This window comes from Anastrepha obliqua, chromosome 2 (assembly GCF_027943255.1).
Source record: "Anastrepha obliqua isolate idAnaObli1 chromosome 2, idAnaObli1_1.0, whole genome shotgun sequence".
Classification (NCBI taxonomy): domain Eukaryota; kingdom Metazoa; phylum Arthropoda; class Insecta; order Diptera; family Tephritidae; genus Anastrepha; species Anastrepha obliqua.
This window is the reverse complement of record NC_072893.1, coordinates 71,997,186-72,012,449: the sequence shown is the minus strand read 5'-3', so window position 1 is coordinate 72,012,449 and position 15,264 is coordinate 71,997,186. Positions and strand designations below refer to the sequence as shown.

General features: G+C 35.8%; 1 protein-coding gene and 1 long non-coding RNA gene across 6 annotated transcripts in view; one reads left to right on the top strand and one right to left on the bottom strand.

The window, feature by feature from the left end:
* Positions 1–762: 762 nt before the first annotated feature.
* Positions 763–3,945, top strand: LOC129237375 (uncharacterized). Its single transcript, XR_008581757.1, has 3 exons — positions 763–926; positions 3,606–3,775; positions 3,844–3,945. It is a non-coding gene; the product is annotated as an uncharacterized LOC129237375 (long non-coding RNA).
* The window catches only part of LOC129237373 (guanine nucleotide-releasing factor 2), an 84,418-nt gene continuing 71,810 nt past the window's right edge, over positions 2,657–15,264 (bottom strand). For all 5 annotated transcript variants that reach the window (XM_054872071.1, XM_054872070.1, XM_054872069.1 and 2 more), the window contains 9 exons: positions 11,381–11,486; positions 10,862–11,303; positions 10,627–10,795; positions 7,704–7,872; positions 7,524–7,638; positions 7,050–7,447; positions 6,844–6,969; positions 3,812–3,943; positions 2,657–3,734 (listed from right to left, as the gene is read on the bottom strand). In XM_054872071.1, coding sequence (XP_054728046.1) covers positions 3,602–3,734; positions 3,812–3,943; positions 6,844–6,969; positions 7,050–7,447; positions 7,524–7,638; positions 7,704–7,872; positions 10,627–10,795; positions 10,862–11,303; positions 11,381–11,486 — 1,790 coding nt within the window. In that variant the 3' untranslated portion in view covers positions 2,657–3,601. The remainder of the gene's footprint in view (positions 3,735–3,811; positions 3,944–6,843; positions 6,970–7,049; positions 7,448–7,523; positions 7,639–7,703; positions 7,873–10,626; positions 10,796–10,861; positions 11,304–11,380; positions 11,487–15,264) is intronic.

Genomic DNA, 15,264 nt, shown 5'->3' with positions numbered 1-15,264 from the left:
GGAGCGAATTCTCGGAAATGAAGTTGCTGGTTAATTTTTAGCTGAACATATCTACCTAATTTCTCTACGCTGTATCTAAACAAAATTGTTTTTATGGTTTATGACAATATTGAAAAAAATGGGGCGATATGTACTTACATACGCATTATATTTGGTAATAAATAGAGTACGAATACATTTCATATAGCAATGGAATTAAAAAATAGTAAAGTTTTTTTGTTTTTGTATTTACTCTATTAGGCACATAAGCGTTTTTACAACAATTAGTTAAGACAATCGAAAATATACTATTTATTTTTCAGAAATGATTGAAGGAAAGGGACAGTTATCATGGCTCGACTTGCAATAGCGTTATTTACTTATTACACACATATACATACATACATGTTATGTTCTATGTTCTATGTTTTACATAAATTTTACATATATTTTATTTATGCTTAGTTTGAAATTAATATACAAAAACATGCAACTTAAATAGATTTAACATAAATAAATTTTTTTCATTGCAGAAATTTCACTTAAATACAAAATGCATTTTACCAGTGTTTTTGTTTTGTTATTGCATGCCAATGTATTTGTTTTCCTGTTTTTGCGCTAAACGAAAAAATTACCACTTCATTTTCTATGCTTTTCATAAACATTAACTCGCATTAACAATACCAACATTGCAAATACTGCATTACAATGTAGCTTTTACTCACCGTGCTATGCCATGCTATGCTATGCTTTTTGGTTACATCAACAAAGCAATAACAAAGTAGCACAATACGATGCAGTACAATTATTTAATTTATACCCTAGGACAGTCTTCTTTATATTCATTTACCATAGTTTAGTGTATTAGTAGTTTTAGCAGTGCTTGCGGGTGAAGTTGTTGTGTGTGTGCAAGCTTTTTGTGTTTAGCTATCGACTTAAAAAATTATGTAAATTTAATATAAACGTCATATCTGGCAAAGGCGTACAAAAAGTTTTTGAAATTTTGTAGTAGCTTAAAAAAATTATATACAATCTGTATTTAGAGCAGTAACTCACCGAACATACATACACACATACATATGGTACATCAGTTAAACATGTACAAAACAGTTAGTTGTGTTTCTCTTCTGGAAGTGCTAAGTGCATTGTTATTGCTACATGAATTTGCATGCATGCATTTTGCTATACAGTCTGGCTGTGGATGCAGAGTTGTTTTTTGTTTTAATTCATTATTGTTTATATGTATGTATATGTACCTATGTATGTACAAAGAGAAGCAGAGAATTAAAATTTCATAACCTTGCCTAACGCAACTCATAGTTTATTATAAATACAAGAGTAGTGATTTTCAGCCAATTAGCACATGCTTCCAGATAGTATCGGATGTTTTTTCAAGAACATGAGAATTTAAAACGATAATACAAATCAGATATTTGGATTTTTTTAATTATAATCTTGTAGATAATTTCATGGCATTTATTTTTTGAGTATGATATCCGGCAAATATCTGCCGCGGCTCGGAGTTATGCGATTAGTCCAATGTTTGTCAACTTTTTCCAATAAATCGGGCCGTATGGCGTCAATGGTGGCTTGAATATTGTAATAAATCGATTGTGAAAGTACACGCCGTTAAAAAAACACCCGATATTAAGCAAATTGGAAGAATAGTTTAATAAAAGATTTTATTTCTTCCTAATTACACTTTTCTAAAGCATTTTTGGAAAGAAAAGTGACCACATAATGCTGACAGTACCAGTTTGGAAGAATAAAGTTACAGTTCAAAACATTTCAGTTTTGTTTATTAGTGAAATTCTAGCGAGTATTTCTACCAATTAGGAAAAATACGCTTTGTATTGATGTCATGCTAAAATTTTTTGACAAACACTTTATTCTCAAATTGAACTTATTTGTATTTTATTTTTTCTAAAAAAGTGTCTCCTGTTAAACAAAATAAATAAAACCGCGCGAAATTCTACTATAGAATATCGACAATAATTTTTCAATCAGAAATCGTAAAATTGTGCTTTTCTTATCGTGCAGCAAAACTTATTGAACAACCTAGTATATGCACAGCGAGTTCGAAAGGCGTAATCTTGTATTCTATCAATCTTGATTATTCTTGGCATTTATAGCGAAAGCTCACACTGCTTCGTACTTTATAACAAGTGAAGTGCAATAAGATTGCTAACAACTTGCGTTGACGTTTACGGATTGAAATCCAAAGTTATTCAAAATTCACAATCAAACATTTCCCTTAAGAATTTATATGGACCTAGAAGAGATTATTTATTTGCATTTTAGTGCGCTTTAAAAAGTTGTACATTAAATTTCTATTTTATTTAAATAATTATTTGGATTAAATTTTAACAAATTATTGATACAAAACTAAATCTGCTTTTAAAATATAATTTTAATTTGACATACAAGCGCAATACTGTTTGAATCTACATTAAGGAAAATATGTATAAGGGAAAAGTATGAAGCAAGCAGTCAAGTCATAATTTCAATTCAAACCACATACATGACTTTGTTGCGTGTGAGAGTTTTTAAATTTAGTTAGGACAAAAAAATTGTAGTTGAGTTGCTCGAAAAACACCGCTCTTTGATTTTAGATTGTTTGATATTTTTGTGAAGAATTTTGACATTTACTTCAATTTAAATGATAGTTAAACTGTAATTCCGTAATCATTAGCAATGACTTTCATTAAAGGCTTATTTAAGCAGCAAAACAAATTGGCATTCAAATCAAATAGGTAGATAATTCTCAAAAGTCATAGTTACAACTTTCATAAAACCTAAAGCTAACTTTTAAAGTTCTTTCGTTATGGGTCGCTAAGCGGTCACCCTCACATTTTCTTAATAAAGTTTTTGACGGTTCAAATATTAATCGTTGATTTGTAGTTGCTTTACAATAATAAAAACATACATCTTGATTGCTTGTTTAGTTGAAGCACCATCATCTTATAGATTGGCCATTGCAGTTAAGAGACAATTAAATATCTTCACATAAAACTGGTTGGGTGTACAAAAACATGCATACATACATATAACTTCGTTGTGTTTGTGTCGGTGCATTTTGGTTTGGTTTTGGTTTTTTGCCTTGTTGTTGTTCCATCGATTGATTTAATATATGTATATATATTTCCTAGTTTATTTTTTGCTGATTTAATTTTTCATTATGACTTTGCTAATATATTTAATGTTACCACTACTTTCAAACTGTTGTGCAAATTTTCAATTTTCACAGTTTTTAAATATTTTTTTGTTTTTGCTTTTTTTGATGCATTGAATTATGTAGGTGCTTTCAATGAGTGCATGATGCTGATTATCACTATGTGATTATGATAGCAAGTGGTGTAATCTATAACTGTGCTTTGAAATATTTAATTACTATTTAATAGCTGTGAATATGGTTTCTTTTTCTTTTTTTGTTTATGTTTTTTATTTTGTTTTATTTGCTCGTTTGCTGCTTATTAAATGCTATGCTCCAGGCTCGAATGTGCACAGGTTCTTGATAAATATTCCTCAAATATGTTTAAGTGGGTTCTCTGCTGCTTCTTTACCGCCTCATTGAGTATTCTATCAGGATATGTGGATTTAATGTGATTACACTTTGTGCACTTTAGGCTTGTACAGGCCGCCTGCCACGCGGCTTTATGCTTTCTGATATTTGCCACATCTCTTCCTCTCCCAATTCATACTCAAAGTTATCAAAGAAGCGTATAATGCGTTCGTTGCGCTTGAAATTGTACTCACTGTGGGCAAAGAAGGAGAGGGATAAGAAAGATAAAAAAATGTGCGTATAAAAACAAAATAAAATTTCACTACGAACCATTTTTTGAAACGCTTCATATTTTCTATTAGATGGTATTGCTGCCAACGTTTGGAGAAATTAACCACACCTTCTTTCAAATAGTCTGGGTTGCCAACATGTACGAATGTTAAGTCCTGCAGCACCAATCCACTGAAAAGTAATCAAAAAAAATAATATGACAATATGTATGTACGTACGCGTATAATATCAGGAATGATAGAAAAAAGATTGCGCTCATCAGCGAGTGCGTGCCGTCACACTAGCCTAGGTGCCCCTTTGCTCTTCGGAATAAATTTAGTGCTTTTTTATACCCAAAATGCGAAAATTTTTGGGTTTGGTGTTTGCTTCTTTTTTTAATTTGAAATTGTAAGTTAAAAAAAATTATAATTAATAAAGAAACCTTCTCTGAGGAGACTTAAGTGCTACTGAAAATTTGGTGATTCTTTTAAAATTTAAGGCAGCTTTCTCGTCTAGAATTTCGAAAAAATCGATTTTTTTTCATATTATGATAATATAGTTTACACTTTCAAAAATATACTTTCCAATTTTTATATTGAAATTCGTTGTAGCTTAGACGTTACATTCCTTTAAAACGAGACCGGTTGGAGTACGACGCCCAGTATGACACGTTAACCGTGTTTTTCTCGAAACTATTTTTTCCGAGTTGGCGTTGGTAAAGTACTGAACCGATTGATTTGAATTTTTTATATGCTATTGAGTAGACTTGTGGCTCTCGCGGGTAGCAGAATTATAGTTTTATAATGAATTTTTCTATTTTTTTTTAAGAGCGAGAACTTGAAAAAATCCTTTTTTTTTGTTTTTCCCATAAACAGATAAAATATCTAGAAAAAAACTTTTGTTTTTGTAAATCGCAATCCAAAATAGCGACATATCTCCTGATGAATAATCGACCGAATTTTTTTTTTTCAAGCGTACCTGAGCAGCCCAATCAGTTACGCCAGGGCAAGCGACTTTTTTATTATTGTTATTGAAGAATATATTTTTTTTATAAATAAAGAATTGATCTAATGAATAAAAACGATTTTCAATTGATATCGATTGCTTTTCTTCAATTTTCAACGCCTTCAATTTTCACCTCTCTAGACCAGAAAGGGGCCTTAATGTTTCGAAAGTGCAAATCTCATTTTATGCCCTTTTTGAGGATATGCAAATATATTCGATCTACTTCTCTCAACTCTGCTCAACATTTACGATCTTTATATAAATTTAAAGAAGCTTTTGAATTTACTGAATACGAATTTAATTCATAGAGATTTAATTATAGTAAAAACAAAACACAAAAAATATACCAAATGATACGTAAAAACCATAACGACCTTTTTGAAAGAGGAGCACCATAACCTCAAATATTCCTAAACTCAATAGCATAACCTCAAAAGTGTTTTTAGGCCTTTTTTTAACAGATTTCCTTGAGTTTTAAATGCAAGGATGTATTTTTAAAACTTGTTTTTTGTTTGTACATAACCGCAACACATTTATTTAAAAAAACGCACACCACCGTAAAGACAAGACCACCACATACAAATTTCTTTAAGTAGTTCAACAAAAATTTGGTATTTCCTTTTTTTAATGGGAATTTTAGTTATTTTTTATATTCAAAACTAGGCAACGCTCCAGTTGCGACAAACAGCTTTGACTGCTCGAAGGAGAAGAAAAAATGTGGCAAAAACTGCTTCTGGCAGCCCAAAAATTGGACGTTCTTTTGAGAATATTGCTGCTGTAGCGCAAAGTGTTGCTGAACAATCCTCAACATCAACATTTCGACAAGAGAGCTCAGGGATGAGCTGATTGCCATTCTGAGCGACAGTCAGGCTGCATTCAAGACCTTGCCATTCTTTGAGGTCAAGCCCTCTATAATCCTCGAGTTCATAATAATAATAATAATAATAATAATAATAATAATAATAATAATTTGCGCTTACACTCTTTGTTGGAAGAACCTACAGTTCTACGCTGCCTTCGGACGGCAAATGTTTTTTATGAGCTTTTTCATGGAAGAAATACAGTAGGAGATTTGCGATTGCCTGCCGAGGGGCGACCTACTTTTTCTACCAATTGGTGCCTCGTGCCCGAGGTTTATTAGCTAGAGAGGTTACGTCTTCGAAAATTATAGGCTTTGAGCCCTTCCTTGGCATGGAACAACATAACATCAAGCAAGAGCTTAGGAGCGAAGAGCTAAGGTTACGAGGTGTAAGCTGGCACCAAACTGTGGGGCTACGTCAGGTTAACTTCTTACTTGAAGGGTACAATTAAAAGAAATTTAAAAATCTCATCAACCTTCATAAGGGCAAATGGAAAATGTTTACTAACATTCTCACAGGTTACTGTAGGGTCCAATGTCTTCTGCCGTTTCTGCGATCTATCCCCAGAAACACCACCACACTTGTTTCTCGAAAGCGATACCAAAGCGAAAAAAATGCCATAGCGAGAAGGAGTGGACATCTCGTCCTTGTGCTACCAGAAGAAATGCACATACGCTTAGCTCAACCCAGCTCCATACTAGGTTTACTGGGTTTGACGAGGTATTGGGATGAATAGAGAACACCTTAAAACCGAAGTGCGGTTCTCCTGGCCGTCGTGGCCGATGGGGTTTGTGTGTGACTACAATTTAATATGGCGCAGGCACAAAACCCACTGATAGAACAAGTTTTCATTCTAATAAAGGTTGTTCCTTGGCAAACCTCTGCGATTGGAAAAAAGCTAAGCTAAAAAAAAATTAAATATTAAATTAATAATAACACAAAAAAATATAAAAAAAATAATAATAAAAAAAAATTATAAAAAATAATAATAATAATAAAGTAATAAAAACAATTAATAAAAAAAATTTTTAATAAAAAAAATGAAAAAAAAAAAATTCTACAAACATTTATAAATATGTATAAGCTATTTGTGAAATTGTGTTTTAGTACAATTAATTCAAACTAAAGCATTTTTAGAAATAACGTTTTTTTTTAATTAAAAAAAAAAAAAAAAATAAAGATTTCTAAAGCCAACTATGCTTGCATCAATTTACCCTTTATACTTACATGTACGGAATGCACGGCGGACTTGTTGCAGCCAATGTTGTTCGATACGCGCGAAAACTGGAACTGGAGTCAATCAGCAAACAGTATTCTTTTATGTCTTGAGTAATAGTCTTATGCCACTCCAGTCTAACAAAAGAAAACAACAGCCCATTAAATTCTCAAATCTTTTCTAGCAGACAAATTTCCATTTCTTTTCACCAACTCACCTTCGAATGGGCGCTGAATCGAGCGCTGACAACAATGCCAAATATGAATTGTAATTATTCATTTTACGCAAATGCTTCATAATTTTTATGAATTTAATAACATGTTTTTCACGTTCTTTGGCATCACATAAAGTAAGAATTTTCGAACGCGCCCAAAAGGACATATTATTGAAGTGCTCGGTAAACTTGTTCAAATTGGGCGACTTCTCTTCGCTCTGCTCTTTGGCAAAGAGCAATACCTCAGGTATTTCGATTTTCTGAAATAGATCAGCATCCAGCAGCGTCATTTGCTCGGCAATTTCCACTGATTTGAGATCGAGTAGACTGGGTTGATTGGTGACTGTGATGTGCATATCTGCTTTGGGTGGTGGCAAACGTTGTTCTCTGAACAAAGTCACCTGCAATTGAGTGAAATAAGTGGTATTTAGAGGTAAATAAGTGGTAACTATGGACGAGAGTGATGCAATGGCTTACCTTCTCCACAAATATGCTGCGCAATGTTTTTGCTAAATATAATTGGCCTGCGCATACCAATTGGTAATTGAATTCCACGATGAGCGACAGTAGCTGATCTGTCAGGTCCATGGACCTGATAATAAATAAAAAAAATTAAAAAAATGATGATTTTTGATTTTTTTGCAATTTAATTCTTACGTCAAACCATCCACTACTCTCATTAGAAGCGAGAATGTCTCCCTGGCCACCCGTTGCTTTTGGTCATTTTGGCAACAAAAGAATATCGTATAGCGATGTGTTAGCTTTTCGATCACATCGATTGGCTGTATGAAGGTGCGGAACGTCGTGATGAAGGCATCAATGAAAGCTGTAAATATGTAAAATGAAATTTCGTTGTTTGAATTCGTACAGTATTTTAATCTTAATATGAAGTAGATGGTCTTTCAACTTGGCAACGAAACCGTAAAAAGATGCATTAAAATAAACCAGTCCATTAATTTATAAAAAATATTGCTCTAAGTAATTTATTTAAGTCAAATTCGCGAAAACTCTAAATTCATTTCCAATCGAGCGATTCATCTATCGTTCCTCATAACTACAATAATCAATATTTCACCATCGATATATCACTCGTTTGGTGGAAGAGTTTCAAAATGCAAAAAAAAAAAAAAAAAAAATTTTGTAACAGCATGACACATTGTCCATACATTTTTGGCGAATGCTGTTGAAGTTACGGTAGTTGCCCGTATATAAATCCGAGTCAGTAACATAGAACCGGTGTTGGGATCGCTGTTGGGAGGGAGACATAAGTATCTTTGGGAGGGAGACATATCTATCTTAATCCGATAGTCAAGCTGCGATAAAGGCCCTATCGTCTCCATCTTGTCGTCTCTTCTGGTCACCTCCTGTTAAGAGGAGATCAAACGTCTCGAATGTGCAGGAAACATTTCTCTTATCTGGGTTCCAGGGCATAGGAACATAGAGGGAAATGAAATTGTCGATGAGCTTGTCCGAAAAGGGTTGTTGTTGTTGTTATAGCAGTAACTTTGCCCTGTCAGTGTAGTGTAAATCACCAGAAAACTTGCTGTTTCGACCGGTTGGGTCCAGAGGGAGAGGGGTGTTAGATGAGTGGGTTTGATGGGGCATGTGAAAAGGTGGTTAGTGTCGTGCGAGGTGCCTTCACATGCCGGACATATGTTTAGTATGTCGGGTTCAATTCTGGATAGGTGGGAGTTTAACCTGCTACAGTATCCAAAACGTAATTGTGCCAAGGTTACGCGGAACTCTCTGGGAGGCGGCTTAGACGCAAGCAGGTGTCTGCATAGATGGGGCCTGCGGTAACACCCTAACAGGAACTGCTTATTGAGCAGTTTATTATGCTCCTTTACAGGTATCTTATGAGCTTGGTCATGTAGATGAGGAAGTGGGGACATCAAGGGGATTGAAAAGAGTCGACACAACCGGTTTCAGTTGTCCCCATCCGAGATATCGGTGTCCCCTTGACCGCTGTTAAAGGCAACTGCACAATTACGCGCAAGACAGATGGCGTTCTTTGGCTTTAGTACGGCAGACACAGGACGCTTAAAGTGCTAGGGATCCCCCGCCATTCACTGGTGTCATCACTAATTCTATATATTTGGCATCCCTGTAGATTCATTTTACATTATTTGTTTACTATTCATTGTGCATGCTATTTTTCACACAGTTCATTCTTTTGTCTGGATATGAATTCATTTTATGTAAATGAAAAGACAGTCGTCTGGTCATGCTGATCTGTCAGTGGTGACACTGGGTTATTGAGACTCATGTGGGGAAGCTGGGACTTGCCATAACAGAAGTTCTGAAGATTCGGGTGCATCTATTAACAGCATCTCATTAGACATAAATGTGCCTTTTTTCTGCATATTTAAAAACGCATAGTGAATTGAAAATTTTATGTTCTCTTTCCTCGATTTTTTTTTTTTGCACCCCACGATTTCTTCTCATACACACCCCGTTAAAAATGTATAAACACACCACTAGTTTTTTATAAGCAAAAGCAAAACAGAAACCATTTACCGCAAAGTTTCAACTTTGCACAAAATTTTTCAAAATTTCATAAAAACTTTCACTTTTTAATCAGTTTTCTTAATTTTTATGGGTATGCAGTTTTATATGGGCGGCCGCCATAGCTGAATGGGATGGTGCGTGACTACCATTCGGGTGTACATAGGTCCGTGCATGAAAACATTCTCCGTACACCAAATGATAGAAAAAAAGTTTTTATTAAAAGCGGTCGCCCCTCGGCAGAAAATGACAAATTTCCGAGTGCATTTCTGCCATGAAAAAGCTCCTCATAAAAACCATCTGCTGTTCGGAGGCGACATTAAACTGTAAGTCTCTCCATTTGTGGCACAACATCAAGACGCATGTCACTGGCACCTAACAAAAGTGTATGCGCCAATTATTTAATTTTTTTAACCAGTTCTATAGCCCATTGAATTTTAAGTTTTAAGTGACTACAAAATATGGTTGATTTTTCACAATTCTTTTTTGTCTGAGTTGTCACGCCTTGCCTTACATACAAAGTATGCAAGTTCGTGTTTTTTATATAGCCAAAATTTGCTCAATCGTAGGAGTACCAATTAAAAGTTTGACGTTTGACAAACATTGTGCAACATTTTTCTAACAAGAAACACTAATGTGATTTAAAGTAAAAAAAAAAAAAAAAAAATTGGCGCGTACATGAACCCATTCGGCTACGGCGGCCGATTTTTAAACCTCTCTCTCTCTCTCTCTCTCTTAGCTTCACAGTCTGTGGTGGACCATAGCTTCATCAACAATCCTTCTCCAATTGAGTCACTCTCTCTCTCTCTCCCAACAATTGGAGGAAGAAAGCGAGGCCGACCACGAAAGTCGGTTCTACGTTACCGAAACGACCCTGCTACTCCAGCAGCATTGCCCGTATATAAGTATGTGGAATGTTTATGCTGTTACAACAACAACGAAAGAGATGGCTTGATGCCGTAGAAGCAGACTTAAAAGCGATGAACGTTCGTAATTGGAGAAATGAGACAAGAGAGAAACTGATTTTTGAAGTTATTAAACATTTATATCATTTTTGTTTTAAATACTGACGCACCATTGTCATTCTGCACACGACTCGCATGCACGATCAATGCATCAACGTAACCGCCCTTCACTTCCGGCCCATCCTCGTCTTTTCTCTTCAGCACCAAATATTTGGTCACATCAATTTCCTCCAGCATTTTTGGCAACTCCTCCTGTGAAACCGTTTGCAATTCACCACACTATAAGCAACAAATAAAATGATGTTGAAAATTGTTGTATTTTTTCACAAGCATCATTACATTTACCTTATCATCACCAAAATTACTATGCTCTAGCAGCTGATCTTCCCCAGCGCTCTCAGATCTACAGCCCGGCGTACCTTCGTGTGTGTCTGCTCGACGCAGTGGTGAATGTCGACGACTCATATGGCTACTACAATTCTCGTTGGGCAACTGATGCGAGTGGCGCAGTGACGCCTGCTCTTCTTCGGTAAGATCACTAAGCTCTTCACAGACGGTTGACATCATTTCACTGCCTTGTGTGGCGGACAGCACACGCGCTGGCCGCCCATTCTCAGCATCTGCACTGGCGCTCAAATGTGCGGGCTTCGGACTAGGCGGTGGCGTAGTGATTATGGTGGGCGGTGTGGCGCTCGACTTGCGTTGCTGTTTGTAGTTCTTTGGTGGGAGTGCGGGCGGCATTTCCTGCTCCGACGGTGGCGATAAGTCCTTTGGTAGTGGCACAATGCTGTGAAATTTGGATGAACGAAAAGCGAGTAAGATTATCTCTAGCTGGCTGATGTATTAAATAAATGCAATACTAACTTCATTGTTTGGCTGTGTGAGATGTTCCCCGTCAAATCGTACATATGCATTGTATGGCGTCCAAGTGGCCGGTTGGGACCCTGACATAGCTCCATATACGCCCAAACTGTGGAAATGAAATAATTAGAAATCAAGTCATACTGAAAGTAAATGCGTAAATGAAATCGGAGGCAGTAATGGCGGATATGTAAACAGTTAACACTTAGTAGATAAATTGGATATTTATCAAGCGGGCAAATGGGTTTGGTGAATATGAAGAGAGACAGTGTGGTAAGCGACTAGAACACGCAGAATAGACTACAAATGAAATGAAAAGGGAAAATGAGTTTTTTTTCATAGTCGCAAAACTGCTTTAATCGCTTTCGACAATTGGAGAAACGAACACAAAAAAAACACATAGTAAATTTTGGAAGCTTAAATATGACTATTTAAATGCAACTTGCCAAGCGATCGGATTTCACTTTAAACGATTAATTAACAACTTAACGAATGGGTTAACATCAATTCCATGCGTTACGGCAGCCACTACAAATTGCACGCAGCACTGCTTAACAACAAATGTAATAAATAGTAAAAAAATATATAACACGAAATGCGAAAAGTTACCCAGAAATGACGAAATAGGCTAGAATAATTAGAAGAAAATCAAGAATTGAAATTAATTAGAAAGGATGCATTTGCAACGATAAACGAGAGACGCCTGGTAAGTTCGCGGCCTAAGATTCTTTGCAATAACTTATCAGCTCAATATTGGTAACAATATTTAGGGCAATTGAGTAGTAAAGTCCTCGCTCGACGAACAAAACTAACACATTACATGGCTCTCATCATGCCCGTCCTAACGTACGACGCAGAATCTTGGACAATGGCAATATCCCATGAGGCGTCCCTTAGAGTGTTTGAGAGAAAGATTCTGCGCAAGATTTTTGGACCTTTGCACGTTGGCGAGAGCGAGTATCACAGGCGATGGAACGATGAGCTGTATGGGCATTACGGCGACATAGACATAACGCAGCGGATAAAGATCCAACGGCTACGTTGGCTTGGTCTTGTCGTCCGAATGGGTACATACGCTCCGGCTCTGAAAGTATTTGATGCGGTACCAGCTGGTGGTAGCAGAGGAAGAGAAATGCCTCCTCTGCGTTGGAAAGATTAGGTGAAGAAGAACCTGGCTTCACTTTCGGTGTACAACTGGCGCCGGTTGGCATGAGAAAGAAATTACTTGCGCGCTTTGTTAAACTCGGCCAAAATCGTAAGGGGTTATCGCACCAGTCAAGAAGAAGAAGAAGTTGCGATATACAGGGGTTAGGCAAATATGTTTTTAAATGTTCAACAAATTGAAAAATATATACTGCATCGCTGTAGAATTAAATTACTACAGATTTGTGGAGGATTCGATAAAAATTTACAATTGAAAAAAAAAAAAAAAAAAAAAAAAAAAAAAACAAAAACGTATAGTTGATATATGGAAAGTTAGCGGACTTGTTCACACCTCTCGGACTTTATGGCAGGTGGGATTTTCAGAAATCCATCAGTCATCTTAAGTTTAGTTATGCCTTGGCTTACAGTCACTTTTTATCTTTGAAAATTAAAATGAAAAAAAAAAAATCCAAAAATTTACCACCACCAATGGGACGGGCAGTCATAGATTCCCATTTTAAACGACAAAATAAACGATATTTCTCCAATGATTTAATAGCATCACAAGAATGACCCTAGATTGGAGTCTTCCGGAGATTGGAGTCCATCTGGAAAATATCCATCCTGCATTGCTTATTCTCCATAAACACAAGCTGGGACAATGCTAAGACGATAGCATCTAACCGCCAACGTGAGAAAAACCTTGTGCAGGGTTGGCCATATTAAACTGACCCATTGAGTAACCCTATAACTTTTTACTGTAATTTGAAATCTAAGGTTTACGTCAACAAGCCAAAGACACTAGGCGCACTTAAGGCCAATATCCGACGGGAAATAGCCGCCATATCGGCCGAGACGCTGGCCAAAACTATGGAAAACGCCGAAAAACGGGCACATTACGCTATACGAGCTAAGGGCGACCACTTGCGCGATATCATATTCAAAAAGTGATGTAAACGAATCTCCTTGAACTAAATTAAATGTTTTTCACAATGAAACACAAAAAAATGTTTCTTTTTCCATATTTTTTTAATAATCACATGGGTCAGTTTAAGATGGCCAACCCTGTACATATCCAAATACGTGCTAAGGGCGACCACTTGCGCGATATCATATTCAAAAAGTGATGTAAACGAATCTCCTTGAACTAAATTAAATGTTTTTCACAATGAAACACAAAAAAATGTTTCTTTTTCCATATTTTTTTAATAATCACATGGGTCAGTTTAAGATGGCCAACCCTGTACATATCCAAATACGTGCTAAGGGCGACCACTTGCGCGATATCATATTCAAAAAGTGATGTAAACGAATCTCCTTGAACTAAATTAAATGTTTTTCACAATGAAACACAAAAAAATGTTTCTTTTTCCATATTTTTTTAATAATCACATGGGTCAGTTTAAGATGGCCAACCCTGTACATATCCAAATACGTGCTAAGGGCGACCACTTGCGCGATATCATATTCAAAAAGTGATGTAAACGAATCTCCTTGAACTAAATTAAATGTTTTTCACAATGAAACACAAAAAAATGTTTATTTTTCCATATTTTTTTAATAATCACATGGGTCAGTTTAATATGGCCAACCCTGTATATCATATGCTGCTCAAAGGAGTAATCAGGAGAAAAAATAGCAGATATACAAAATTGTATTCCATTCGAGTGAGACTACATTGAAAAATAAAAAAAATATATATAAAACCTCTTTTTTCTCTCTATAAATATCTTAGGCTGCGAACATATTATACACTCCTCGTATGCACAAGCATATGTACTTTCATTAAAGGAATATAAACGCAAATGGAAATGTTGATTCAGGTTAATAAAATGCAATAAATGGGTGCGAAAATTTGCAATCACAAAATATTTTTTCTACAAAGTTACAAAAAAGGGAAGAAAAAATTGAAAATCTCTCCTTTTTTTATGTTATCGCTTGCTCATTTACCATTTTATCCAAAAATAAAGGGTATTTCAAAGGTGACGCCTAGAAGTCAGTAGTGAGTAATTTCTAGACGGTACCTTTTTTATGTCATCCTTGACAGTTTTCAAGTAGACAGATGGAAATGGTCGGTCTTTAAGAACAATATAACAAAAAATTTGTGATTTTTTTTGGTGGAAATAAGCGTACGAAGGAGTTGACAATTCAAAGGTTCTGACTTATGGGCAGGGTGCCAAGAAAGCAGATGCAATAATAATGTCTTAACATTTAATTTTCAAAAGGCCTCCAGCAAATCGAACCGCTGTAGTCGCGCATGCAAATGGCGCAGTAAAATTGAAATTGAGTGGTCAGACTAAGAAATGAAAGCTATTGTTAAGACTGTTATGGCAGTAAAATTCGCGGTATCCAACTGAAATGTCTGTTTTATTAGAGCTTTTTTTTAACATAATCTATAAAGGCGACTGCCGTAACCGAAGGAGTTGGTGCATGAATACCATTCGGAATTTAGAGAGAACGTTGGTTCGAATCTCGGTGAAACGCCAAATAATGGAGAAAGTTTTTTCTAATAGCGGTCGCCTCTCGGTAGGCAATGGCAAACCTCCGAGTGTATTTCTGCCATGAAAAAAGCTCCTCATATAAAAAAAAACTGTCGTTGGGAGCCGGCTTAAAACTGTAGGTCCCTCCATTTGTGGAACAACATCAAGACGCACTCCACAAATAAGAGGAGGGGCTCGGCCAAACACCTAACAGAAGTGTACGCGTCAATTATTTAAATATTTTGCATAAAAGGTTACACTTGC